The 26,523-nt window shown below is 35.5% G+C and overlaps 1 protein-coding gene across 5 annotated transcripts in view; it reads left to right on the top strand.

Annotated features, from left to right (window-relative positions):
- The window catches only part of U2SURP (U2 snRNP associated SURP domain containing), a 44,118-nt gene that overhangs the window by 14,832 nt on the left and 2,763 nt on the right, over positions 1–26,523 (top strand). Inside the window, exons 7-26 of one of the 5 annotated variants that reach the window (XM_019753582.3) lie at positions 1,609–1,676; positions 2,230–2,324; positions 2,408–2,443; positions 2,532–2,614; positions 3,607–3,772; positions 3,940–4,151; positions 5,090–5,133; positions 8,246–8,350; positions 10,526–10,592; positions 10,669–10,832; positions 11,219–11,381; positions 11,753–11,832; positions 12,769–12,856; positions 14,447–14,569; positions 15,554–15,710; positions 16,486–16,581; positions 17,278–17,344; positions 21,526–21,685; positions 23,708–23,818; positions 26,129–26,247. In XM_019753582.3, coding sequence (XP_019609141.1) covers positions 1,609–1,676; positions 2,230–2,324; positions 2,408–2,443; positions 2,532–2,614; positions 3,607–3,772; positions 3,940–4,151; positions 5,090–5,133; positions 8,246–8,350; positions 10,526–10,592; positions 10,669–10,832; positions 11,219–11,381; positions 11,753–11,832; positions 12,769–12,856; positions 14,447–14,569; positions 15,554–15,710; positions 16,486–16,581; positions 17,278–17,344; positions 21,526–21,685; positions 23,708–23,818; positions 26,129–26,247 — 2,204 coding nt within the window. The remainder of the gene's footprint in view (positions 1–1,608; positions 1,677–2,229; positions 2,325–2,407; positions 2,444–2,531; positions 2,615–3,606; positions 3,773–3,939; positions 4,152–5,089; positions 5,134–8,245; positions 8,351–10,525; positions 10,593–10,668; positions 10,833–11,218; positions 11,382–11,752; positions 11,833–12,768; positions 12,857–14,446; positions 14,570–15,553; positions 15,711–16,485; positions 16,582–17,277; positions 17,345–21,525; positions 21,686–23,707; positions 23,819–26,128; positions 26,248–26,523) is intronic. The other 4 variants (XM_019753585.3, XM_019753583.3, XM_074334011.2 and 1 more) reach the window with 4 other exon arrangements.

The following is a 26,523-nucleotide window of genomic DNA, read 5'->3' as shown; positions in this document are numbered from 1 at the left end:
CCTATTTTTAGTCATCGCCAACCTGTGGCAACTGCTAATATACTCTGTCTCTTTGGACTTGCTGATTCCAGAGATTTCATGCAGATGGAATCATATAACATGTGGTCATTTGGGTCTGGCTTGTTTACTTAGCATACTGTTTTAAGGCTCATTTGTGGTGTATATGAGTACTTCATTCCTTTTTATGGTGGATAATATTCTGTATTATGCGTAGACCACATATCGTTTATCCATTTATCATTTGATGGACGTTTGGGTTTTTGCACTTTTTGGCCATTATTATAGAAGAATGCTGCTATAAAACACTGACGTATAACAGCTTAACTACGTTTTCAATTCTTTTATACTATATGCCTAGGAGTGGAATTGCTGGGTCATATGGTAACTATTTGTTTAACTTTGAGAAACTGCCAAATTGTTTTCCAAAGTAGTTGTACTACCTTACAGTTTCATCAGCAATGTGTGAAGATTCCAGTTTTTCCATATCTTCGTCAACATCTGTTAAAGTTATCTGTATTTAAATTTATTTTAGTCATCTCAGTGAAGGTGAAGTTGTACCTAGTTGTGGTTTTGACTTGTACTTCCCTAATGACATTGAGCATTTTTTTTTATGTGTTTATTGTTCATTTGTTGTCTTCTGTGGAAATTTCTTTTCAGATTCTTGGCCCATTTTTAAATTTGCTTATTTGTCTTTTTTATTGTTGAGTTGTAAGAATATATTACACCTTGAATTAAGTTTTTTGTCAGCTGTATGATTTGCAAATGTTTTCTACCATTCCATAGGTTATCTTTGCACTTTCTTGATAGTGTCCTTTGAAGCACAAAAGTTTAATTTTGATGTTCAGTTTATCAGTTTTTTTTTTCTTTTGTCACTTGTGCTTTTTGTGTTATGTCTAAGAAACTAAGCTAATTCAAGGTCATGAAGATTCACTCCTATGTTTTTCTCTAAGAGTTTTATAGTTTTAGCTCTTAACATTTAGGTCTGTGAACCATTTGAGTTAATTTTTGTGTATAGTGTGAAGCACAGGTCCAACTTCATTCTTTTTGCATGTGGATATTCAGTTGTCCTAGTACCATTTGTTAAAAAGACTATATTTTTTCCCCATTGAATTCTTCTGGTACTTTTAAAAGAGGTTATTCCAAAAGCAGTTCTGGAAGTAATTTTAAAAGGAATTTTACATATGTTATTGATTGTTTCAGTAATTCATATCCTCCTGAGATTATTGTTTTGTCGAGTACATATTTTGGTAGCTGTTCTTGGCAGTTACTTTACATGTTAGTTTAGTTACTTGATGCTCATTAATTTTGCCCCCTGTTCCCCTCCAACAGTATTCAGGCCTAAGTATCTCAGGCTTTTGGGGGATAAAGTTAGTGGCTCCTATACTTGAAGACTGCTCGTTGTCATGTTGTTTGTTTTAATAATTGTTTAATTCTTAGTTTGAGAGAACAGGAAGGGAAATTCAATGATAACAGAAGTATCATTCTTTTTAATTTAAATAATTAGAACAGAGTGGGCATTAAGCTATGAATTATTTAAAATGATTATTGAAGTATTAGTTTTGTGTAACCTTCTTTTGGTTGAAGTATAACTTGTCGTATCCTTCATAGCCACTGAAGAAAGGGGAGAAAGAAAAGAAAAAAAGCAATTTGGAACTCTTCAAAGAAGAATTGAAACAGTAAGTTTTCTAGTGCTAAGAATGGTTAGCATAGGTGTATTGGTACTCACAGATGTAGGTATGAAGAGTGTAGTGGACCAGTTAATTACTTCTGACTGGCTTACCATGAGGTTGTTTTAGATATCACAGTGATACATTGTAGGGTATGTTTGAAAATGAATTAGCGTTTCTTCTAGCATCTAGGTTGCTTGCATTATGTGGGTGCAATTCAATTGATTAATGGCCAGACTCCTGTTTGCATTGGAAACAATACAGTTACTGAAGTAGGGGTGAGGAATGGTTGAACTTAGCCAAGAAAGAACAAATCCTTGGTTTTAATGTTGAGTTTCTTTCTTGTCTTAGAAGTGAGCTTTGTATTTCATTGCTTGTATGCTGTTTCAGAAATTTTGCCATAACTGTTACAGCTGAGGAACTCTCTAATCTTAGTTGTCAGTACTGGCATTTGATTATAAATATTTCAAGTTCTTTGAAGATGATACTTGGAAAAGCTCTATTTTTATTAAATTTGAACAAATTTTGGCTCATTATTAGTGATTTTGAATATTTTCAACAGAATTCAAGAAGAGCGTGATGAGAGGCATAAAACAAAAGGCAGGTTAAGTCGATTTGAGCCTCCTCAGTCAGATTCTGATGGTCAGCGTCGTTCCAGTAAGTGACGTTTATTTTAATGTTTATATTTGTGATTAACTATGCTAAAAACTAAGAATTATTTTCTTTTCTCCCTTTTAAAGTGGATGCGCCTTCAAGAAGAAATAGATCATCTGGTGGTAATACAGTTTTTTGCTTTTTTTAATTAACAGAAATTGTCCAGACTTTGTATTTTTCAGGTTATAATTTTTTTTCTCTTTGCCCTAGTTCTTGATGATTATGCACCTGGATCACATGATGTAGGAGATCCGAGCACCACTAATTTATACCTTGGAAACATTAATCCACAGGTAATATTAGAAAAGTAAGATGAATGTTGGCTTATATGCTTTATACTTTTGGAAGAAAACTGTTGTGTCAATCAGTAAAAAAAAAAAAATAAAGTCAAGAATATGAGGTAGGCAGATTTGATGGAACTGGATAGACTCTAAAATTATCTCTCTAGTAAGGGCTGAATTGTCTTGCTGTAATTCTTAAGGGCTTATCTCCTCTTCCTGTAACTGGACTGTACATGCGCTGAATTTGAAATGTTTTACTAGGTGGTGATCTTATTATTTACCACATCAGGATATGACCAGTGGTGGACAGTATTCTTCTGAGACTGTCCCCTTTTGATGGCATAGCTTGCTTCCTTACGGATTTCCTTTTTGTTTTTTCGTCATAATAGTAAACCTAGTATTTGTGCTTTTTGTCTTTATATTTTAATTCTTTTCCCTGCATCGGTGTTAATTGTGTTATGAGGAATGTAGTGACTGTTACACATAATACACTCTTTCAAAAAGTTATATATTGGACCTCGCTGCATGCTTACCTTTTTCTGTTTTCTCTCTTCTTGATTACTCTGGTAGTTAGAAAAAGAGTGATCAGATCCTGTTTTTCTTTCATCACCAACAAATATTTCCTTCTTAAATGTGGTAACAGCTGCTGCCTGAAAAGTATTTCTCAGTGCCTAACAATCACTGCAGAACAGCTTTGTGTGTAGATGCAGGACCTTCAAAGGAAGAAGAGGGGAGGTAACGGTGTGCCTTGGATTTCTCCAGCCACCAGCCTCTTCACCCTGGCCATGCACTTACATAAAACAGTAGGTTTCTGGTCTGAGGATTTGCGAATGTCCCAGGAGATCAGGATATGATTTGTGTGGAGGGCCTAGTACTTGAATGGAAAAATGTAGCAGTAATAATATCTCTGTTCATTTTGCAAAAATTACTTTGCTTTCTGTTGCATAGAATTCTTTTTTCCTTTTTTTTTCTGCATACCAAAAAATCCTTCTGCCTTTTAATAGATGAATGAAGAAATGCTGTGCCAAGAATTTGGAAGATTTGGACCATTAGCTAGTGTAAAAATTATGTGGCCTAGAACCGATGAAGAAAGAGCAAGAGAGAGAAATTGTGGCTTTGTGGCCTTTATGAATAGAAGAGATGCTGAAAGAGCTTTAAAAAATTTAAATGGTAAAGTACTTATTGTCCATTAATTCAGACTTTTATTTTATATTGGTTCTGAAAAGTATAAGAATTTTAGAGAGAAAATAGACCAGAAACGGAAAAGTTAAAAATTCTGATCACCAAAATCTTTTATTTTCTTTTGAGAGTTACTACCTTTCTTTTCTTTCTTGTAGGAAAGATGATTATGTCTTTTGAAATGAAGCTAGGTTGGGGTAAAGCTGTGCCTATTCCTCCACATCCGATATACATCCCACCTTCTATGATGGAACACACGCTTCCCCCACCTCCATCAGGACTGCCTTTTAATGCGCAGCCTAGAGAGCGGTTAAAAAACCCCAATGCTCCCATGTTACCACCACCTAAAAACAAGGAGGATTTTGAGAAGGTAATTTTAAAAATGTACATAGGGCCGCATCTATTTGTAAATACTGAATCTGTGGTAGTATTTCTTTTCAACAATTTTATAGAAAATGTGTGTGTAATTCTGTTTGGCAACTCTTAAAGAAATAAGTAGATGTGTTCCCTGCCTTAGCCCAAGGAGACCCTGTTTGAAATACTTAGGTCATATTTTTATTTGTGGCTACCATTCCTTTTTGACCACTTATTAAGTTTTTCCCCCTCTTTGCCCACTTTTATACCCAGGTTAGTTTAAGTACAGTATCTAAATTTACTTTGTTTTGAGAAAGTGATACTTTGTATTTGGTTAAGTGACTTTTCAATTAGAAAGACCTAAATAGTTAAACTGTTTGGATGGCAGCTAGGTTAACTTAGTTCTCAAGATTTGAGGTATTAGAATATTTGAGAGCATATGTGGTTTTTCTTTAAAAAAGTTAACTACTAGTAAAAGCGAAGGGTGAGTATTTTCTTTTTATTAAACATAAAACCAACTTAATTTCAAGTTATAAGAATTTGTTGGTTCTGTTATGAATTTATTACACTTAAAATGACAGGGCTGGTTTTAAAGGCTTGGGAACAAAGTAGCAAACTGTATTATGGTCAGAGACAAACGGTTAATTATTTCACAAATTAAAATCTTTATCTGATAATTCTCAGTGTAGTACCTATTTCAGTGCATTGATGTGCATTCTGACAGGGATGTTCTGATTCTTTGCATTTGGTGAACATTTACTGTTCACTGAACACATCCATTTACTTTTATGTAATTGCTTAGTGTATAATTACTTCAAATGCAGTGATTGCCTGCAAAACTTGTGATTAGATTAGATATGTAGTATTTTCAATGCATATGTATATTTTTGCTTGTTACTTGTTAACAATACTCACATATTCTATGTTTATTATCTGATGTGACTTCATATACAGACTCTGTCGCAAGCCATAGTCAAAGTGGTTATCCCAACAGAAAGGTACATGTTTTTCTTTATTATTACTGATCTAAATATAGACAATATCCCCTTCTGAATTTTAAAAAAAATGGTGTTGAGGAAAAGGTAATATCTTGACTGAGCAATGGTTCCTTCCCAGTACTTTTTGGGGGGATATGTGAAATTTAACTATCTTTAGTGTACTTTGTAATTTTATGTCGTTATCTTTCTTGTTTTTATTGCTACCAATGTAGGCAATTTCACAGCTTTAGTATTTAGGATATGTGTAATAATCTGGAGTTGTTAGTCCAATAATGTTAGACTATTGTGATGGGAAAATGGGTGTTTTAAATGTATCTTGAATTTTAGATGATGTTACAATTTGACCCAATCTGTTACTTTTTTCTTCATTTCTGAATTATCTCTGTTTGATATGCAACCTTAGTTGGAGTTGTCCTTATTGAAGGCATAGGTTTGTTTTTTTCTGATTGATTTAAAGAAGGAATTCCTATTATTTTCATGAACACTAAACATACTAGAAACTTTTTTTTTCATGGTAAAGGTATTTGGAATTCTTTTATTTCCCTTTCTTGTTTTTTTTCTTTTCCAACATAATGTTAAAGCAGAAGAATTCATGCTCTAGGTATGCTCTTGCTCAGTCAAGCTAAGCCTTTTCCCAAACACAGGAACACAACACTGGTTGAATAATAAATGAACACAAAAGAATACCAAATTCTCTTTGACATTGGCCTTGGTGAGCAACACCAGCTGAACTGTCTGCGGCAGCGGGGGACCAGGAAAACATCATGGGATGGATTGGGAAAGTATACAGTTTTTGACCAGACATTGGTACGATCGACTCCAATAAATGTGGTTTTATTATAACTGAGAAGCATTTTTTTTTTTGTTTTTGTTGTTGCCCAGAATAAGATAATTACCATTTTAAAATAAAATAATGCACTTAAAATATATCATCTTTTTGTACTACACTGTTTTATTCTGATAGAAAAGTCACCCTTTTTAAAATAAGAAACAATCCTTAAGGAAAAAGTGTGATTACAGTTCTTTAATAATCTTGAATTTAAGTTAGCAACAACAAATTGTCAGATTTTGATTTTAAATCATATGCAACATTTTAAGACTTTTAAACTTTAAATTTTCTAAAAATAGATTTTATCAGTTACAAGCCTGTTTAAAACTATAGTGGTTATTTTTCCTCCACTGATAAAGCATTCACGGGAAAGTATTTTTGTAGCATTCAAAAAGTATATATTAAGTAGTAGCTTTCCATGTGGCTCAGCTGCTTTCTAAGTAAAGTTTTGAGTATACATTTTGCTGAAAAAAGTCTTGACTCACCATTACAGTGAATTCTTCGTTTTAAACTTGTTAAAACTTTTTCATCTATCTTTGATATTCAAGTCAAGTTGCTTTTGACTTAATTCATACAAGTTTCTGGATGTATATAGTGTTTGCCACCTAGTAGTTTTTCATATATTATGATACATAAAATTTCCCTTCCCTTAATTTGACACATACCAGTAAGAGTTTTGGAACTGAATCATAACTTCATGTTATCTCCCTTCCTTCAAAATAATGTTATTAACTATGGATCTGAGAACATATTCATTCTCATTTGGATATCAAGAACTGCAAATTTGCAGAGTGATTAATACTTCTGTGAAAGAAAAATAATTTTTAGATTTAAAATTAATGCTTTTGGCTTTTTAACAATTTGAAGTTGAATTAATAGTTTTAAATATATAGTTTGCCCTTTGTAAAGATTTAAACCTTCATATAATTTTTTTGACCTCTTTTAGGACCCTTTAGGAGGTCAAAAAAATTCACTTTTTTCGCTATGTAGAGATTTTAGTTTCCACTCAAGTAGGTTTGTTTGAAAACTGTGAGAAAATAATTATAATCACCATGAGATTAATTATTTTACTGTTCATGTATTCTGAAGCAGGCTTTACAGAGCCAAAATAATCTGTCTTATTCTATAACTATATATTTATTTATATTCTAGCAGTTTTATGAACTTAATTTGAGCTGGGAATGCTAAAGGTGTAATTTAATGTGTGCCTTGTACCAAGAGCCAATATCCTTTTGCTTTTCCCAATTGTTATTTGTCAACTCTATATGCTAGGGGACTGGTGAAATGAGAACACAAAAGCATCTTGTAATGAGCTGAGTCATTTTTGCCTCATACCATAATCAGTGTCTAAAATTCTGTTGGAGTCTAAGAAGTTATCATATGCTTGTAGGACTCAGCTTCAGATTTAAAAAAAAAAAAAGACTTTCTCTGAGCCCAACCAATAAAATGAATATTAAAAATTTAAATGTGTTTATCTTTGGCTTAAATATTGGAAAGTAATTGTTATGAAAAATGGGAAGGGCATCTCACCATGTCCCTTATTTTGGGATATTTTGGAAAGAGGACTCCATTCATTTAAGGCTTTGGCAATGTAATTGCTTCATTGATTCGTAATACCCAGGCAGAATTATACATGTCATGAGCTGTTTGACCTCGTTTGAAGTGTGATCCAAAGGGATGTTGCCTCATTAAAGGTCAGATTCAATAAAAACTCCATCTGCTATATGTGTACCAGAAAAGCACAGCAGTTGGATGGATTTTTTATTAAATCAGGCCTTCAATTTGTTAAATAGTTTTGCATTTTTATAAATTACAGTCATGTATATAACATTTCAAAACCACCACAAAAGTGCTTGGTTTAGGAATATTTTAAGCCTAAAATAGTGTGTAAGTTTTTAGGTGGCTATGATAACATGTAAGCTCTAAGTTACTGATACTATATATTTGCAGCTTTCCAATTAGTTGTGAATTCATAATTTAATGTTTTGCATTTGGAAAATAAAATTAAGTGGCATTTAGAAAATTAAATCTTTATTGCTATGAAGCTGTGTTGTGGTTTCCCACCCTCCCTTCACTTTGCCTCCCCCTCCCACTTCCCTATCCTCACTGCCCCACTCCCTCCTAATACACAAGGCATTAACGTGCTCCAGGTTACTTGTTTGGTGTAAAATTCTGTATTAGTCAGCAGAATACTTTTTCTGCACAATATAGTAACTTAGGTCAAGTGTAGTTTATGTAGTGGTGGGTCTGAATCCATTTTCTTTAACTGTGTTGTTGTTGTAGGAATTTGCTCGCCCTGATACATCGCATGATCGAGTTTGTTGTACGTGAAGGGCCAATGTTTGAAGCTATGATTATGAACAGAGAAATCAACAATCCCATGTTCAGGTGTGCTTTTCTTATTGTGTTAAAATATACACCTAACATAAAATTGACCATTTTTATGTGTACAGTTCAGTGGCATTAAGTACTTTCATGTTGTTGGTACAACCCTCACCACCATCCATTCACAGAACTTTTCTCATGTTCCATAACTGAAACTTTGTGCCACTTAAACCACAACTCCCCATTCCCTTGGTCCCCCAAACCCAGCTGCCACCATTGTACTTTGTCTCTGTGAATTTGACTGCTCTTAGACTGTCATAAGTGGAATCATAGTATTTGTACTTTTGAGACTGGCTTATTTCACTTAGTCTGATGTCTTCAGGGTTCATCTGTGTTGTAGCAGGTGTCAGAATCTCTTTAACTTTTTAAGGCTAAAACATGTTCCATTGGATATATGTACCACATTGCATTTATCATCAGATGTGCATTTTAAAAATACTTCTCACTTCATTTTTGGAATTAAAAATATTTCCAAGAATAAAGTTCTAGGGGCCGGCCCGGTGGCTCAGGCGGTTAGAGCTCCATGCTCCTAACTCCGAAGACTGCCGGTTCGATTTCCACATGGGCCAGTGGGCTCTCAACCACAAGGTTGTCAGTTCAACTCCTCGAGTCCCACAAGGGATGGTGAGCTCTGCCCCCTGCAACTAAGGTTGAATACGGCACCTTGAGGTGAGCTGCCTCCGGATGGCTCAGTTGGTTGGAGCGCGGGCTCTCAACCACAAGGTTGCCAGTTCAATTCTTCGACTCCCACAAGGGATGGTGGGCAGTGCCCCCTGCAACTAAAATTGAACACGGCACCTTGAGCTGAGCTGCCGCTGAGCTCCCAGATAGCTCAGTTGGTTGGAGCACGTCCTCTCAACCACAAGATTGCCGGTTCGACTCCCGCAAGGGATGGTGGGCTGCGCCCCCTGCAACTAGCAACGGCAACTGGACCTGGAGCTGAGCTGCGCCCTCCACAACTAAGAGTGAAAGAACAACAACTTGAAGCTGAACAACACCTTCCACAACTGAGATTGAAAGGACAACTTGACTTGGAAAAAAAAAGGCCTGGAAGTACACAGTGTTCCCCAATAAAGTCCTGTTTAAAAAAAAAAAAAAAAGAATAAAGTTCTAAAAGTATCAGGTTATTTTTGCAATGGAATGAGAAAGCAGTTTTAGTAATTGGACCAGAATGTGCTTCGGTCAATTTTCCATGTGATTTTGATTTAGTTAATTATATAACATTGTTTTTAGCATTCTTTAGGAGGAAAATACTTTCCATTATGGTTTTCAGTGAATCTTTTGTAAGTCAGATATATGAGTAGAATCAATGAGGTTTACAGGAAATTGCTCATCTTCTAAGTAGCTATGGTATCTAAGATGCTCATGTTTATCTAAGATATTTATTTATTTCCCCCCCTTCTTCCCCCCTTCACCCCCTTCTCCCCCTTCCCCCCTCCGGTTCAAGTTGTTTCTCAGTCTAGTTGTGTGGGACACAACTCCCTGGCCCATGCTGGTATTATGAGCCTTGGGCTCCTGCGGCTGAGGCAGTCGGTTGCTGGCCATCGGTCAGCCACTCGCAGCAGCTCATGGCAGCTCTCGCCAGCTGCTGGCTTCTCACGATGGCTGCCGGTCGCTCTTGCTGGCTGCTGGCCACTCACCAGGCTGCCAGCCCCTCATGCTGGCTACCAGCCGCTCATGGCAGCACACGGCCACTCACCTCCAGGGAGAGCTGTTCACAATCTTAGCTGTAGAGGGCTCAGCTCACTGGCCCATAGGGGAATCGAACCAGCGACCTCGGCATTAGGAGCACGGCACTCCAACCACCTGAGCCACCGGGCCGGCCGTTACTAAGTAATTTAAAAACCACTGCTTTTGAAATGATATCTTGAGAAAATTGTTCATTGCCAGACAAGGTATCTGACATACAAGTGTTCAGTAAAATTGTAAGGCTCAGCACACTGCATACATATCTTTGAGTATTACTGTCAGTCATGGAGGCAGTCTGGGGCTGGGGTGAGGAAGGGGATAATAGATGGTACATGACAGCGGGTGAGGATTTCTCTTCAGGGATCTTTGCTTTTGGTTTCATTTAGAAATACGCAAATAACGTTTTTCATTTGTTTATATTTAATTGAATATCGTTCTTTGTTAAAGAATGTAATGTTTGATGTTTTTTGTTTGTTTGTTTTACCTTAGATTCTTATTTGAAAACCAGACACCAGCCCATGTTTACTATAGGTGGAAGCTTTATTCTATTTTGCAGGCAAGTAGAATCAATTACTTGGTTAATTTTGACTGAGGTATCAGAACTTTCTAATAACATTCTGGGTGTTTGTTAGGGAGATTCTCCAACTAAGTGGCGGACGGAAGATTTTCGTATGTTCAAAAATGGATCTTTTTGGAGGCCACCCCCATTAAATCCATACCTGCATGGGATGTCAGAAGAGCAAGAAACAGAAGCTTTTGTAGAGGAGACTAGTAAAAAGGGAGCACTTAAGGAAGAGTAAGATTTTTTCCGTTTCCGTTACACATCAGAAAAGTTGCTTTAATGGTTGCTTGATTAATGGTCTTAATTACGTAATGGGGTCCTAGGACTAGGATCCTCTCAAAGAAGCTTGAAAAAACTGCCCATAATTTTAAATTTACTTAATTTGTAAGCTAAAACTTACTGGAATCATTTATTAGTTCCAGGCCAGGAAAATTATTCTTCCTCATATAACTTCTTAAAAAAATGTAACTTACTTGGGGGAATTACTACAAATCTGACTTAACACAATTTAGTCTTCAGAATTATTTTATCTGAGTTAGTTTTAAAGAAATGACTTTGTAAGCAGACACTATAATGGCATTTGAAGTTTGTATCTATAAGTTTACAAAATTTGTATTCAGACAGAGGGACAAATTAGAAGAAATTCTGCGAGGTTTAACTCCAAGGAAAAACGATATTGGAGATGCGATGGTTTTCTGTCTCAATAATGCTGAAGCTGCAGAAGAAATAGTGGATTGCATTACTGAGTCACTGTCCATCTTAAAGACACCCCTGCCCAAAAAGGTATGGGAATGGTTTTTCTGTGTGGAACATTCAGTGAAGTAAAAGGGAGAGGAGAGTTGACTTTTTTAGATCGAAATTGGTTTCCGTTTTGCGTGAAGAACTTGACTGAAGAAATGTTTCCATGCAGACTTACTATGTTAATTGACACACATGTTATCAACAGGTTGAAGTGTGAGTTAACAAATTTTATCTCTGCCAAAGTTATGATTGTGGTGATGTTGAGTTGCTTATCACTATTCTAATTAGTTGTGATTATTAAATTATAGCTAAACTGATTCCAAACAAATTCAATATGGATTTTTTTCTAGATACATTGTTTGCTGATGGTTTTTATCTTTTAAGTGGTTTTATGTTATCTTTTGGTATTCCAGATTGCCAGATTATATTTGGTTTCTGATGTTTTGTACAACTCTTCAGCCAAAGTTGCCAATGCTTCATATTATAGAAAATTGTAAGTATAATGATGTAAATTGATATTTCTGAAATAAAATATTTAACGGTAGGGTGTTCAGAAAAGAGGATTATTTACCGAAACATTGGTGAATGTTGACCTGAGATCCAGTAATAAGGAATAATTTGAATTTCTTCATAGTCGTAGAATTTTCTTAAAAAGTTGGATTGCATTCATTGAATTAAACCACTGTAAGCTAAATTATCACGGTTTTTTGAAAGTTTTTATATCAGTTTCTTGATTAACTTGATAATAAGACAAATAAGAGTTAAAAAAATAACTATTTTTACTGCATATTTTGTCACTTGTATAATAAATAAGCTGAAACAATAAAAATAATGGCAAAAAGGAAGAGACTGAAGACAGCATTAACTGTAGAATCTATGTTGTCTAATCATTGTATTAGTTGTAATTCATTGCTAATGTTTTCCTAGGCAATAGGAAATTACGCTGCTCTGCTGTAATTAATATATAACTTTTCCTTAGTTCCCCAGAGTTCCTTTTTGGTGTTTATTTTGTGAATTAAGGCACTTTTTTTCTAGTAACTGACTCTGAAAAAAAATATGGAGGTGTGGGTCCTAGTCTTAGTCTGCTGTTAGTTTTCTTTGCCTTGGACAAGTCACTTTTCCATTTCTTGTTTTATAAAACAGAGAGATCAGACTAGATGGCTGAGTATCCTAGATGTGAGGTTCCTGGCTAACCAAGGGAACTCCTAAAAACTCTTGGGGATTTTGCTGGTGAAATATTCAGAATTATAGGAATTAAAGCAGTTCATTTACAGTTTTAGAGTTTAAACACCTAGCTCTTGATTTTTAAAGAATTATTTGATTATAAGGTCTTTTTTTTTAAGTTCAGGAGGGGTTTTCATTGGCTAGCATGCTGAATTGGATAGTAATTTTTAAACATATTGTAAAGAATATATTATTTGAATTTCAGTTTTGAAACAAAGTTATGTCAGATATTTTCAGACCTCAATGCTACCTATCGTACAATTCAAGGCCATTTACAGTCTGAGAACTTCAAGGTATGTTTATTGTTTTGTTGCTTTTGTCTTAGTGTTGTAGATGAGGCGTGGGGGTTTGAAGCACTTTGGAGGGCTAAAAAAGTATGTAATACAAGTATAAGACAACTTTCGTCTTTCATAAATTATTATTCTAAAATTTACTGAAGTTTTATCTTCAGTATCAAAAAATTCCTGAAATTTTACAATATATTGCCTAGTGTTATTTTGTCAGGTGTTTGTTTTATTTTGAAGTGTTTTATTTAAATATTTTCAATATTAGTCTTTTTTCATGAAACACATTCAGAAGATCACTTGTTTTATAATGTACTGCATAGTGATGTTTTGGTAAACAATGGACTGCATACTGACGGTGGTCCTGTAAGATTATAATGGAGCTGAAAAATGCTATTGCCTAGTGACATCACAGCCATCATGGTATTGTACCACAAACACGTTCTTAAGGGTTTGTGGTGATGTGTAAACAAACCTATGCTGCCAATTGTCTAAAAGTATAGCACATACAATTACATATAGTTTATAGTACTTGATAATGATAAACAATTATGTTACTGGTTTATGTTTTATTATACTATTATCGTTATTTTAGAGTGTTCTCTTTCTACTTACCACTAAAATGTTTGCTGTAAAATAGCTGCAGCCTCCGAAATCTCTTTTTTTTTTCTTTTTTTTCGAAATCTCTTGATTGCATCATTTTTTATCCCTTGTTTGTGTTTGATTCAATCTCATGTTTTGTACAGTACCATGCTGTACAGGCTTGTATCCCAGGAGCAGTAGTCTACACTATATGCCTGGGTGTGCATTGGGCTAGACCATCTAGGTGTATATAAGTGTACTCTGATGTTCGTTTCTCAGAATGGATCCCAGTTGTTAAGCAGTTTATGACTTATGATTTGGCTGGATTAGGAACATACATTTTAGTTATTCATGTTTACAAAGCATATGCAGTTACTAATTTCTATAATTTCTTAAGCTTTAAACCAGTGTTAAGAAAAGCCAAATAAAATACCTTATTAATGAATAAACAGATATGCTTTCATGGGAAGATTTTTGTGAAGAAATATTTTAGCTTGGGAAGATGCCCAGTGACCCCTGCAATTTAGGGGATTCAAACAAACAACCACACTTAAAATTTTTTTTACCTTAAGTTTTGACCACAAGTCAGAGTTTATGTAGAAAAGTTTAGGGACAGGACAGAGAAAAGTGTTAGTAAGAATTAGGAAGTTCTTTATTGGACCATAAAGAAAGTTGGGTCAATACTTGGCTACTTTGATATCCAGCTTATATAAATGTCTACGCTAGTGTTTTCCAGAATGTGGCCTCATGTACATGGTGTGGGACATTGGTCTTAGGTAGTCAGAGCAAACAGTGACTGTCTTTTTCATTATACAGTTATATGACTTTTTCATTTTAATTAAAAGGTAACACTGATTTTTTTTAAAAAAAACATGGTAATGATAGTTATTTTCTTTACATTTTAAAAAGAATGTTGGTTTAAAGAAAAATTTAGCAAATTGTGATGGTCATTCTCATGAGATGAAGTTTGAGACATACTGTCCTAAATTATAATTCGTTGTCTTTTTTGCTATTTAGCAACGGGTAATGACCTGCTTCAGAGCTTGGGAAGATTGGGCAATTTATCCAGAACCATTTTTGATCAAACTACAAAATATTTTCTTAGGACTTGTAAATATTATTGAAGAAAAGGAGACAGAGGTAGGCACTCAGTGTATTTGTCTGATTATTTTAAAATTTATTTCTGGGGATGCCGTGGAGGTGTGATGTTACAGGTGTAACATTTCTTTGTGGAAAATGCTTACTCTTTACCACTAAAAGCAAGTAATAGAGCAATATATATAGCATGATTTCATTTTGTTGGACTGAAGATAACTACCTAAGTAACTATGTTCATAAAAAGATGTGCCACAGTGAGAACGGATTCTGTTCATCATTCTGTTGCTTCTTATCTCCTCAGGAGTCCTTGAGTCCTTCCTTATTTCTGTAATCCTAACCCAGCTATCACATTTTCACTTTCACTGTTACAGGGGCCTCCCTGTTGGCCTCCCTTCTCCAAGCACAGGTCCTTGTATCGGTTTCTTAAATATACAATGTTTCCTCGTACTATAGACCTTTGTCCATGTTTTTCCCTCTTTCTGGAATGTCTCTTTACCTGGGATCCTTCCGCCCACAGTTGAAGCATAACTTCATAAAGTCTTTGACCTCTTTGAGTGAAACCTACTTATTATATACACATACTTGTTATATATACCTGCTTATTATGTACTCTACTAGTATGACGTACCTCCTTGTAGCAGTCAGCCTAGTTGCAGTTACATGTAAATTGTTTTGATTGTCTGAGTGCCTGGCTCCTCCCTCAACATCCCCCAGCCCAGTAAAATTTTACTAAGCTCTGTGACAGAAGGGACCACGGGACCAAGCTCGTTTTTGCTCATCATTGTGTCGTCAGTGTCTCCCATGGTACCTGGCATCAGTAAGAACTTGGTAAATAATTGATAAGTGACGCATGAATGACTGCTGCTTTGTCAGACTGGATGATGAAATATCTTCTTGTGTCCTCACACTGTATCTGGGAATGTGGGTATCCATTTGAGTAGTTTGTATTGGGTTACAGATTAATCTTCAGCAGTGTGACTTTAGCAAATGAAAAAACGTGTGACTGTAGTGTGTGTGTTTCCACAGGATGTACCAGAAGATCTCGATGGTGCCCCCATCGAGGAGGAGCTGGATGGGGCACCTCTGGAAGATGTGGATGGAATTCCTATTGATGCTGCTCCCATCGACGACCTCGATGGGGTCCCTATTAAGAGTTTCGACGACGATCTCGATGGAGTGCCTTGTAAGTTCAGGTTTCAGACTGATTAGATCTAGTAAGTTTGATTCCAGAGCCAATTTCCACACAAGCTGATGTGGAAAAAAGTTACAATTTCTCATTAAGGTGCCAGTCATTACCTTTCTTCGGGTTTTTTTTGCCTTTTCAAAACTCAAATACCCAGTAACACATTTGACTGTGCCAAAAGTAAGGTTTATTTTGTGGTGGTGTTTTTTTTTTTTTCCTGGGGTGGGTGTCACATTTCTTTGGACAGTCAGCCTTTTATAATAAGTTTCTCTTTTTGTCTTAATTATCAGGAAACTATAGGCAAAATCTTGTTCTCAATTGTATTCATAATCCCAGGTACTTAGTTTTATCAGTTGTTTTTATTATTAGTCTTCCTAACTAATAGGTTCAGTTTTCCTAGCTGCCTGAAATTATTTTTGGAAATAGGAATTATACACAGTCTTTAGTACATTTAAATTATGTTAAAGTATTGAGTAATATATGAATTCTGGGGTTTAATAATTCAGTAAAGGTATTAAATATTTTTTTAACTTCTCCATTTGCTTGAAATAATAGTAACTTACATGTTCTGAATTGATTTATACACTACTTAAAAATTGGACCTCAGATGCAGAGAATTGGATCAGTTATAATCCTTGTTCTTGACACTACAATTATTTGTCCATGTGTGGCCTTATTTTATTTTACTTTTTAATAATATAGTGAATACCCATGAACTGTTTAATTTAGGTCATCCCCTAAAGTCAAGGTTAAATGACTTCTCTTTCCTCAATAGTAGATGCGACTGAAGACTCAAAGAAGAATGAGCCTATATTTAAAGTTGCCCCATCAAAATGGGAAGCTGTAGATGAATCTGAATTGGAAGCACAGGGTGAGTTCATAAAGTACCATAAATACTGAGCTTTAAAAAATTGACTACTGAAAATTAATCATTGGTGTGTATGTATTTATTTGTATGTATGTTTTCCTTTTATGTTTTACAACATTTCAACCTTAAGACCCAGTGTTAACCGTATTTTATGGCTAAGTTTTCGTTGTGGTTGCTGATTTAATTTTCTTAGATCTTTCAGTTTGGATGCTTTGAGAATAATCTGAAATCACTAAAAACCTTTCAGGTTAAGGCATTTCAGTAGAAAATGTAGACAGGAAGCTGTACCTGTTTGGGAATCTACTTAGAGGTTAGTTTCAGAGAAATCAAGATTTGACTCGCATAATGCTTGACTCATTAAATGGAGTTTAGACCTGCCTTTTATACATACTTGGACATATATCCTAGTGCTTATCATCTGTAATAGTTAATATTTATAAGTTCTAATGAAATAAATCTTACTGTCCAGCACAGAAATAAGGATGACATTATTTGTCACTTCATGAATTTGAATACAATTTTAGTGTAGGTGTGAGGAAAGAAATAGATTTAGCACATACAAGTGGCTATTCAAAGAATAGATAAATGTAGATAGCTTCTGTAATATAAAATTTCAATTCTAAAGCTGGGCGTCTACTATGCTACTGCAGAAATGTTAATTTACCTTATGGAATTACATCCATTTTTCCTTCCATTCAGCTGTAACAACTTCTAAATGGGAGTTATTTGACCAGCATGAAGAATCAGAAGAAGAAGAAAATCAAAAGTAAGAATCTAAGTTTCGAATATACTCAGTTTCTTATTGCATATATGCTCCCTTTTTCATTAAGAGGTATGCTTGAAATAATAGGGAAGAGGAAAACTTCACAGTTGAAAAAACTTAAGAGGATCATTTGTAGTTCTCCATTGTTTATCCAGTGAATAAAGAGTTTTTGGTTTCTGGTCTTTCTGCATCTGGTTTCTATGCTAGGTTATACATTTTGAGTTTGTTTTTGCTTTTGAGTTTGCTTTTGAGTTTGTTTTTCTATGCTAGGTTATACATTCTCACTTTGTAGTTGATAAATAGTCACCTGAGTTTATTCCAAAACTTTGTCATCAAATATTGTTTTGGCTTCACAAAACGTGATTATAAAATATGAATGGGAAGATTATGCTTTTTTTTTTTTGGATTGTACACTGTTAAAAACATATATATTGCATTATTACTGCTCTGTTTTTTAAATGTAAAAATCTCAGAACTAAGATTAAAAGGAAAAGAAACCTTTCCTTTCACATCTAAAGAAATTATAATTTTGAATTTTGCTCTTTGGTAATTACACCAAAATTGTTTTTGTATTTGACGCCGAACAGAATGACAGGAATCCCTGCTCCCAAATTCTGCCAGTTTGTAGGAGCATGTGATACTTTTCCAAATCATTGCAAAGGAAGTTAATTTTTTAAATAGAAGAGATGGCATCAAGAACACAAAGTAGAGGTTCCTGTTTTGTTTTGCTTTTTAATCTTTGTTCTTTTATTTTTCTCAAGTGGAAGAGTGAACAGAGGGACCTTTGTGACCCAGCATAGTTTGTTCATTTGTATGGATTCAGTAATTGATGTTAGTAGCAGATTGTTAGGGAAATGTGATTGATCAGCACTCCTGGAAACAATTGGAAACTATGAGGAAAAGTTGGCAATAGCAATGCCTTTTCAGAAAATGTTGGTGTGACCAGAACAAGACAGCAATGTTTATGACAAAATATTTACAAAATAAATTAAAGATTTGGTTTGCTGATGGAAATAGCTGTCTGAGGCCGGCTAGGAGTACAGGGAACAGGGATGTGAGCAGTTCAGTTTGCTTTAAAACACTGGTTTTCTGAACCCTTTTTGTATCTATAATCCCATCACTAGTAACATCTCATCATTGTAGAATCACTGCTTTAAAATGAGTATGTGTACTCATAAACTATTTAATTTAGGGGAAAGAAAGGGTAAAAAAGCCATTGCAGAACTCCAGTATTGTTTGGTTGGTTTTGTTTCTAGGTATTAATTTTTTTTTTGCATAAATTTGATATGTGTGTTAATGTTTGCAATGTGAACGCATTTTAGTGTTGACGGTAGAATAAATCATGTTCCTATAGTAAAGCATGGGTCACTGAAAATGTAAGTTATATTTTTGATTTTTCCTAGGAGCTCCAAATAAATCATCATAATAAAATAATTTTATGAAAGTACAAAGCAAGGAAAAAATACTTTCACATACAACGTTCTGAACCTTGACGTTTTCCTGAGTCTCAATACTGCTCTCTAGTGGCTGAATCCAAAATTTCTTTTTGTTAAGGAGCTGCTTTTTGAAACTAGTTAATTATTGTATTTGCGGCAGAAATGTGATTGAAAAATAGAGAACACTACGAAGGCTTTGGGAAAAAGTTCCAAATAGTAATTTAGCTTCATTTGTAATGAATTCTGTATGGGTTTAGAATCTTGAATTTTCATTTCTTAAAAGAAGAGCAAGGTGAAGCTGTGATGAGATCTAGAATTGGTAGCTAAGAGCTAAAGTCAAAACCAATTAGAACACACTGCTCGGGCCTTGCATAATTTAAAATAGCAACTGTAAAATATGTATATATTTTAAGTTATGGAAATACAGCTCATTTAAAAAGTCTTAATATAGTTTAATATCTAGCCATCTAGCTCTTTTCTCTGTATGTATAAAAACATGCGCATCTATTGTAGACTAAGTTATATAACACTATACATACTATTCTGTGACCCACATTTTTCACTCTAGTGTCATGGGTATTGTTCCATGTCAGTCAAATATGTAACATATTTATCTGTTATGTATTCATCTATGGTTGAAAGCAAGCATTCAGATAAGTTACAAGGATGTTTATCAAGGAATATTGAAAATTGCAAGAAAAATACATATATAAATAACAGGATGGAGTTGGTTAAGTGATTTCCATTACGTGGATACCACAGTTTAATTAACTGTGTCATGTCCTTATTCATCGGCCCTTTCCAGAATAATCCTTCAGCAAACATCTGCATTTATGCGTATACATACACAAACCACATAGTTTAACCTTTAACCATTTAAAAGCATCTGAAACACTTGTAAAAATTTCATGCACCATAAAACAAATTCTTGTGTTTTAAAAAATTAACTAAAAACTGCATTTTGGAAGTTTCTGACAATGAGAAATATTAAGTGAAAGGTTTATTTCCAAAAAGGAGATAGTTTTTTTGTTTTAATGGTTGGTTTTGATTTTTTTTCCTTACCTAAATGTTGTATTGAGTTGTACCTTAAGGTGGTACTAATGATTTGTGGGCTAAGAGAGTATCAAGTTTATAAAACATTTTAATAATGTCCTGGAAAGAACCTTTGGATGAGAAATTAAAAAGCTAGTAGCATGGTTTTCTCTTAGTGTTATGTCTTTTCTGATTCTGTGTTGCTGGCACTTTATTTTTATCTGCCTTGCTTAAATATTTCTCATTCAGTGTGTGAGTCTTATCATCAGATTCTAAAATAATTAAAATTCTATTTGGAAAGAAGTTACAACTTTCTACATATTATGAATAGTTATATATGTGTGTGTGTGTGTGTGTGTGTGTATATATGTATAGATATACACACACACACAAACACACGCACTAACAGGTCTACTTATGGTAGAAGGTATGTAGTACCCAAATACTAACATAGAAGGGCTTATCAGGCTCAAATATTAAAGGGAAATGGCGTATTTTCTAGGCCATGCCAGTAATACTAGTTTATAAGGAATTTTGTTCATATATGTAAACATTTTGAGTTTGTTTGTACACGGATGACTGTTTTGTCCACATTAAACATATACACACATAGAGACCAGTCTGAGAACACACAGCTTTTCTTTGTAAGCCCTTTCGTTCTTTGTGCTTCAAAAACATTTTGTTAATCCTGTTCTAGCAGTGATGACCAGCTTTATACATAGTTGCCTACCTGTCTGTTTCCACTAGATTGCTTCTGGAAGGACAGAAGGAATTTTCTTCTTTGTATACCTACCAATGGTAGTCAGTTTTTCATTTTCTTCTTATCTGACATAGAACCAGTCAGCTTCCAGAATCAACTATGACATGACTACTGTGTTTCCCTGAAAATAAGACCTAGCCAGACCATCAACTCTACTGCGTCTTTAGGAGCAAAAATTTATATAAGGCCTGGTCTTATTTTAATGTAATACAAGACTGGGTATAATATATAATATAATATAAATAATATATAATATAATACCGGGTTTTATATAACATAAGACTAGGTATAATATAATATAATACAATACAATACAATACAATATAATACCGGGTCTTGTATTAATTTTTGCTCCAAAAGCCGCATTAGAGCTGATGGTCCAGCTAGGTCTTATTTTCGAGGAAACATGGTAGTATGGTGTGCCGCTATTTAAAATGTATACAATGCTTTATTCGTAGGGTTATGTGCTAATCAAATAAGGTCTTTATATGCTGCATTGATTGTATTATAGCAGCTCTGTGTGCCTTGAGGTCATGTATTCTCTAGTTTGTAGGTTCTGCTGGAGGAAGGTTAAACATGGCTTTTTAAACATTAAGCTTCATGAAGTTACTCTGAATCGTCAAGTATGTAAAAATCATTGATTATTCATTTTAGTTAACTAAATGTTAACTAAATGTTAACAATGTTAACAAAGTTTGTTGCAAAATTAAAGGCATACCTGATATTAACATAAGCAGAATTTGAAAAAGTATGATTGTTGAAGCTCAAACTTTTTCTATGGAGGAAGCAAAATTGTCTATATTATTTGATCAAATATTTTGTAAAAAATATTTTAGTAATGAACTACCCTTTTACATTTTGTTAACATTTAAGCTTTAAGGCAGTTTAAACCAAACTGTAAAATGTAACTTTTTCTTACTGCCTTGACATACAATATATTCTGCTTATTTCCAAAGTCAAGAAGAAGAAAGTGAAGATGAAGAAGATACTCAAAGTTCCAAGTCCGAAGAACATCATTTGTACTCTAATCCGATCAAAGAAGAAATGACTGAGTCCAAGTTCTCTAAGTACTCTGAAATGAGTGAGGAAAAACGAGCTAAACTTCGTGAAATCGAGGTGAGTGTTATAAAAAAGTTGAAACTACACTTGACTGGCCTTTCACTTTCGCCACTGAACTAGGCTCCCTCTTGACATCAGGGTTGGTGCCTCCTGCTCCTTCCATGCCTAGAAACCATCACACCAGCTGCCTTCCTTCAGGCGTCGTGGTGCAAGCATCCCTTCTCTTGGTGTCATTTCCTTAACCTGGATTTGTTCCTTGTTTATCTCTGTTGTGATTGTACATGTATTGTCGTGTGTATTGTGTTTTCTTTTGCTTGCTTGCTTGTTTGTTTAATGTCTGTATTCCCCACCAGACCGTGATTTCCATGGAGAGAAAGAACTATGTCTATCAACTGTTTGTCATTCTATCTCTACTGCTGGCACAGAGGAGATCCTCTGAAGACAGTGATTCTAAGGGGTAGCTTGTAGCTGGCATTATGCAATCCGTTACATGTTGAGTGCACATGGTATATAACTAAGACACATGAGGTATTTTCTGACATGTTCGGGCTGTGTGTACATTTTATTACAACAGGCTAATTTTAAATGTCTGCACCTGTAGTGATGGATGGGGACAGAGTAGACATTAAGTGGGGCTCAACACTAAGAAGGGGAACAACTTAGGGGAGAGTCCAAAGTATCTCAAACAGATTGTCCCTCTATCTCCTCTCCTTTCTCAGTGCCTCTATTACCAGAGGTACTCAGATGTGTTAGAGAGGGAAGGGTTTTATGATGGAACCTTCCTGTTCTTGCCCCAGGATGATGAAACATGCCCAGTAAATGTTAGCAGTAGTGTAGCAGTCAGTCCCAAATCTCAAAAGTGTACATGAGAGTGAATTTTAACACTGTCCATTCATTTAAGTTTTTTGGAATGCCTATTGTGCGTTAGCACTATTCCTCTTGTTCACTGGTAATATTTACATTTACCTTACTTCCACTTCTCCACCTACTCACTGTTGGGCTACTATAAGTTCTTGCCTACTTCTTTCTCAGACGTTACCAAGCCGAAAAGTTAACAGAAAGCATTTTGTTTTAACCTCGCACAGAATTAATATGGTGTTAATTATACTTGGGGGAGGAAGGATTTTCAGAGTTAATACATTGATTCATTTTTCCTTGAATATATTCAATTACATTCTTTATAAAATTTTTAGGGGAATAAGTAAGGTGAGGTGTGTCATGAAGACACTCACCTGTTGACCTTTTTCAAGCTGCACATGCCTCTTCTCTCAGGACTCCTTCTATTTTACTGAACTCTGCCTCACTGACCTAGTGGGGCTATTGGAGGAGAAACAAAAACTGGGCTCAGTAAAAATAATTCAAGTTACCCGCAAAAGGCCAGAACAGACTAATCGTTCTTAAATGTTCTGTTTCCTTGTTGGCTTAAAGAGAAGAAAGCTAAGAGAAGTAATTTAACTTCCTCTTAATTTGGGTGGTTTCTATGAGCATTCTTATTTCTACTCTGTATATGTGTGATAGGCATGCTGCACGCACATCCCCATACGTCACGCGCTCTTTGCTGAGCTGGCACCCCCTTTCTCTGCTAGATACTCGGCGATGGTTTCTCTTTTTCTCGTTATGCCTCTTTCACATCTTAATCCTTTTGAGATTTGGGCTGTGAACCAAATTCTAATTTTCAAATGTAGGTCTCTGGGGAACCAGACGCGGAATTTGTTATCATTGTGTTGAGATAATAAGTAAGTTATTAAGGGCGTGAACCACAGCCCATGGTTTTTGAGTCGTGTTACGGCTTTGCAGAGAACATGTGGGGCCACACCTGCTAACGTGAGATCTGCATAGCTGGGCTTGTCTGACAAGTGGCCCAGCAAGCAGATAAGGGGGTATTGTGTTGATGTTGTGTTTTGACTGAGGTTTTATCAGTTACTACTTTGCTGTTTATGTTTTTACTTTTTACACATGTTTCAAAAAGAATTTTTCAGAAGAGGAGCACAGCAGTGCTTAAGAAGCTATAGTGATGAAAAGATTTATTATAAGACTCTCTTATGAAAGTATTTATTATAAAAATGTCTTATTTCACAGCTCAAAGTTATGAAGTTTCAGGATGAATTGGAATCTGGAAAAAGACCTAAAAAACCAGGCCAGAGCTTTCAAGAGCAAGTAGAACACTACAGAGATAAACTTCTTCAACGAGTAAGGAATAAGTACACTCAGTGATATGCATTTTCTGAAGTTACTTGTTAGACTACCTAGAATATTGGGGTACGAAGGAAAAGTATACCTCATATCATAACCTTTGATGTGTAAATGCTGGGTACTGGTAGACAATTAGGAACATTTGAAATTTGGTGTTTTACAGTTATTTCAACTTGCAAAATGCTTAGGGCCACAGCTTTCTCTTTTATTCTGAATACTACCTGTGGACTAGAAAATCCTGCTAAGAGTATGCTTTCAATCTGGAAGACCCTATATATTTGTGACAATGAGACACTAGCAACCATGAGAAGTGGCACAGAGACAAAAAGATGGAGTTAGGGTTAGGAAGTTCATTTTGCACACTTTTCCCATTGTTTTCAGGGAAGGACAGTAAGTGGTAGAATACCTCATCCGTGAATTTTAAGCTTTTGAGGGTCCTGACATTCTTGCACATAAAAAAACATGTATATGCGGAGAATTTTAGAACAAGGAGGCCCATGTGCTAATTGAAAGACTCCAAGGATTTTATTGGGACTGCTGTATCTTGAATGTCATTATAGAAGATCATATAGAAAGGGAAATAGGAAAGCTAGAGGGAGAGTGTAATCACTAGCAGGCTGTGAGGGTGGCAGGCTGGTGACGGGCAGCACTGACTGGCTGGTGGCTGTCACTGCACAGCCCTCGGACTCCTGGCATCCCTGCTGTGCATGTCACAGCAGGCTGCTGCAGCCACTTATTCTCTGTGAAACTGGGCTGTTAGTCCTGATTGTGCAGGACGGGGTTAGATAATTACTACTGTTACACTTTATTATTAAAATCTTTAAAATATTTTAACTGTAGTTTGATTCCTATAAAATTATCAATCAGGAATATACATCCTACAGATTACCAGAGTAAGTCTCCTCAGCATCACTTTTAAAATTTTTGCTCTGTATGTTTTATTTTGGAAAAAGATAAATGATAATTTGTATAAAGGTGTTTCGTATTTGTACCCCATGGATGCCTTTGGTGACGGAGGCAGGTGTTTGATCTTCATGGAAGACTGCCCCTTGACTGTACCCCCCTGGGTCCCAGGGGCAGTGATACTTGTATTACCATTTTACTTCCCTTGCCTTCCATGATGCAGTGGGAAAGGAGGCTGTGTTTCCTGAAGGTGTACACCAGGGTTAGCAGACTGGTCGTCACCCCGTTTTTGTACATAAATCTACAGAACACAGTCAGGCTCCTTCCCTTACAGACTGTCTGCCGGGAACTTGGGGACTGTCGTGGCAGTGCGGTATGCTTTTCACGGACACTGTGTGACCCACGGACCACAAACTGTTTACTCTCTGGCTCCTTTTAGAAAATGTTTGCCAACGTCTAGTACAGGCTTTTTATCAGTTGTCATAGCTTCCCGATGCATACAAATCATAGAGAAATTAAAGTCCTGTTAGTGAAGAGCTAAGCTGCCTTTGTGGCTTCATTGTCCCCAGCCACTCCTTTAGTTATGTAATCAACAGAAATCATAATTTAAGTGAGAAGTGGCAATTGTCGCAGCTTGGGGATAAGCAAAGAAGTTATTTTTCTGGTTTACATAATTGTATAGTCATGTAGCCAGTCTGTACTTTCATAAAGTAGGATTTAAAATTTCTAATACAATTGGTACTTGTTTCTCACTGATAAGATTTTCTTATTAATGATTATTGTGAATAGCTATTTCTCCTTTTCAGCCTATTGCTTTGGTAATGGCTCTCTTTTGATTAAATGAACTGACTTTCTGAACAATTAAAATCACAACTGACTATTATAGTCTGAAATGGCAATGTCAGTGTATTGTTAGCTTAGCTTTCCCAATTTTTTTTTCTTTTTTTGTGGGGGGACAGCACCCAGGGTAAGTAGTTATGAGCCTTGGCTCTAGAGCTGGGACCAGATCCGGATTTCAGTATCCTGTGGTACCATGGGCATGGCACCTGATCTTTGAGTCTCATTTGTTACCTCTAGAATGAGGATAATAGTACTATTCAGTACTATGGGTGTTTCGAAGGATTACCTGAAATGGTGTGTGGAAAGCTGTTTAGTAATTGCTTGGCCTGTGGGAGGCAGTCAGTGAGTGTTAAGCTGCTGCTGTTTGGTCTCACTGTTTAGGATAAGTAGAAGGAATGACTAACTTTCCTGGAAGAGTTGGTATTTTTAAAAAAATGGTATCTCACACCTTCAGTAGTGGTTTAAGAAGTAGTTAACTAGAAGAGAAACTTCTATAAATGAGATTAACCCAGATTGGTAATTGTAATGACTAAATATTCTTTCTTTAAAAAAACAACAAAACAGGAAAAAGAGAAAGAATTAGAAAGAGAACGAGAAAGAGATAAGAAGGATAAAGAAAAATTGGAATCTCGATCCAAAGACAAGAAGGAAAAAGACGAGTGCACTCCGACAAGGAAAGAAAGGTATAACATTTCTCATTTACTGCGCATGCTGGTTTCAGGATTAAGAATGATGTTCAGTTTTACAGTATTTTCATCGCCGATTCCAGCAAACTAGACAAGTATATTTTCATGATAAACATGTTTGGCTCCTGCCTACAGGAGGTAGAATTAGCTGAGAAATGGGACAGTGAGTTGGCACTGGGCTTAGTGAACTGGGGCATCACCCCTTTACGTGGTTCATGTGGTACCTTAGCCTTAGTTCAGTGCTGAATTCAGTTACCGTATTAGGTATCACAT

The sequence above is a fragment of the Rhinolophus sinicus genome, chromosome 17 (genome assembly GCF_057876585.1).
Source record: "Rhinolophus sinicus isolate RSI-liver-muscle chromosome 17, RSI-T2T, whole genome shotgun sequence".
NCBI classification, from domain to species: Eukaryota; Metazoa; Chordata; class Mammalia; order Chiroptera; family Rhinolophidae; genus Rhinolophus; species Rhinolophus sinicus.
This window is presented reverse-complemented; position numbering and strand designations above follow the sequence as displayed.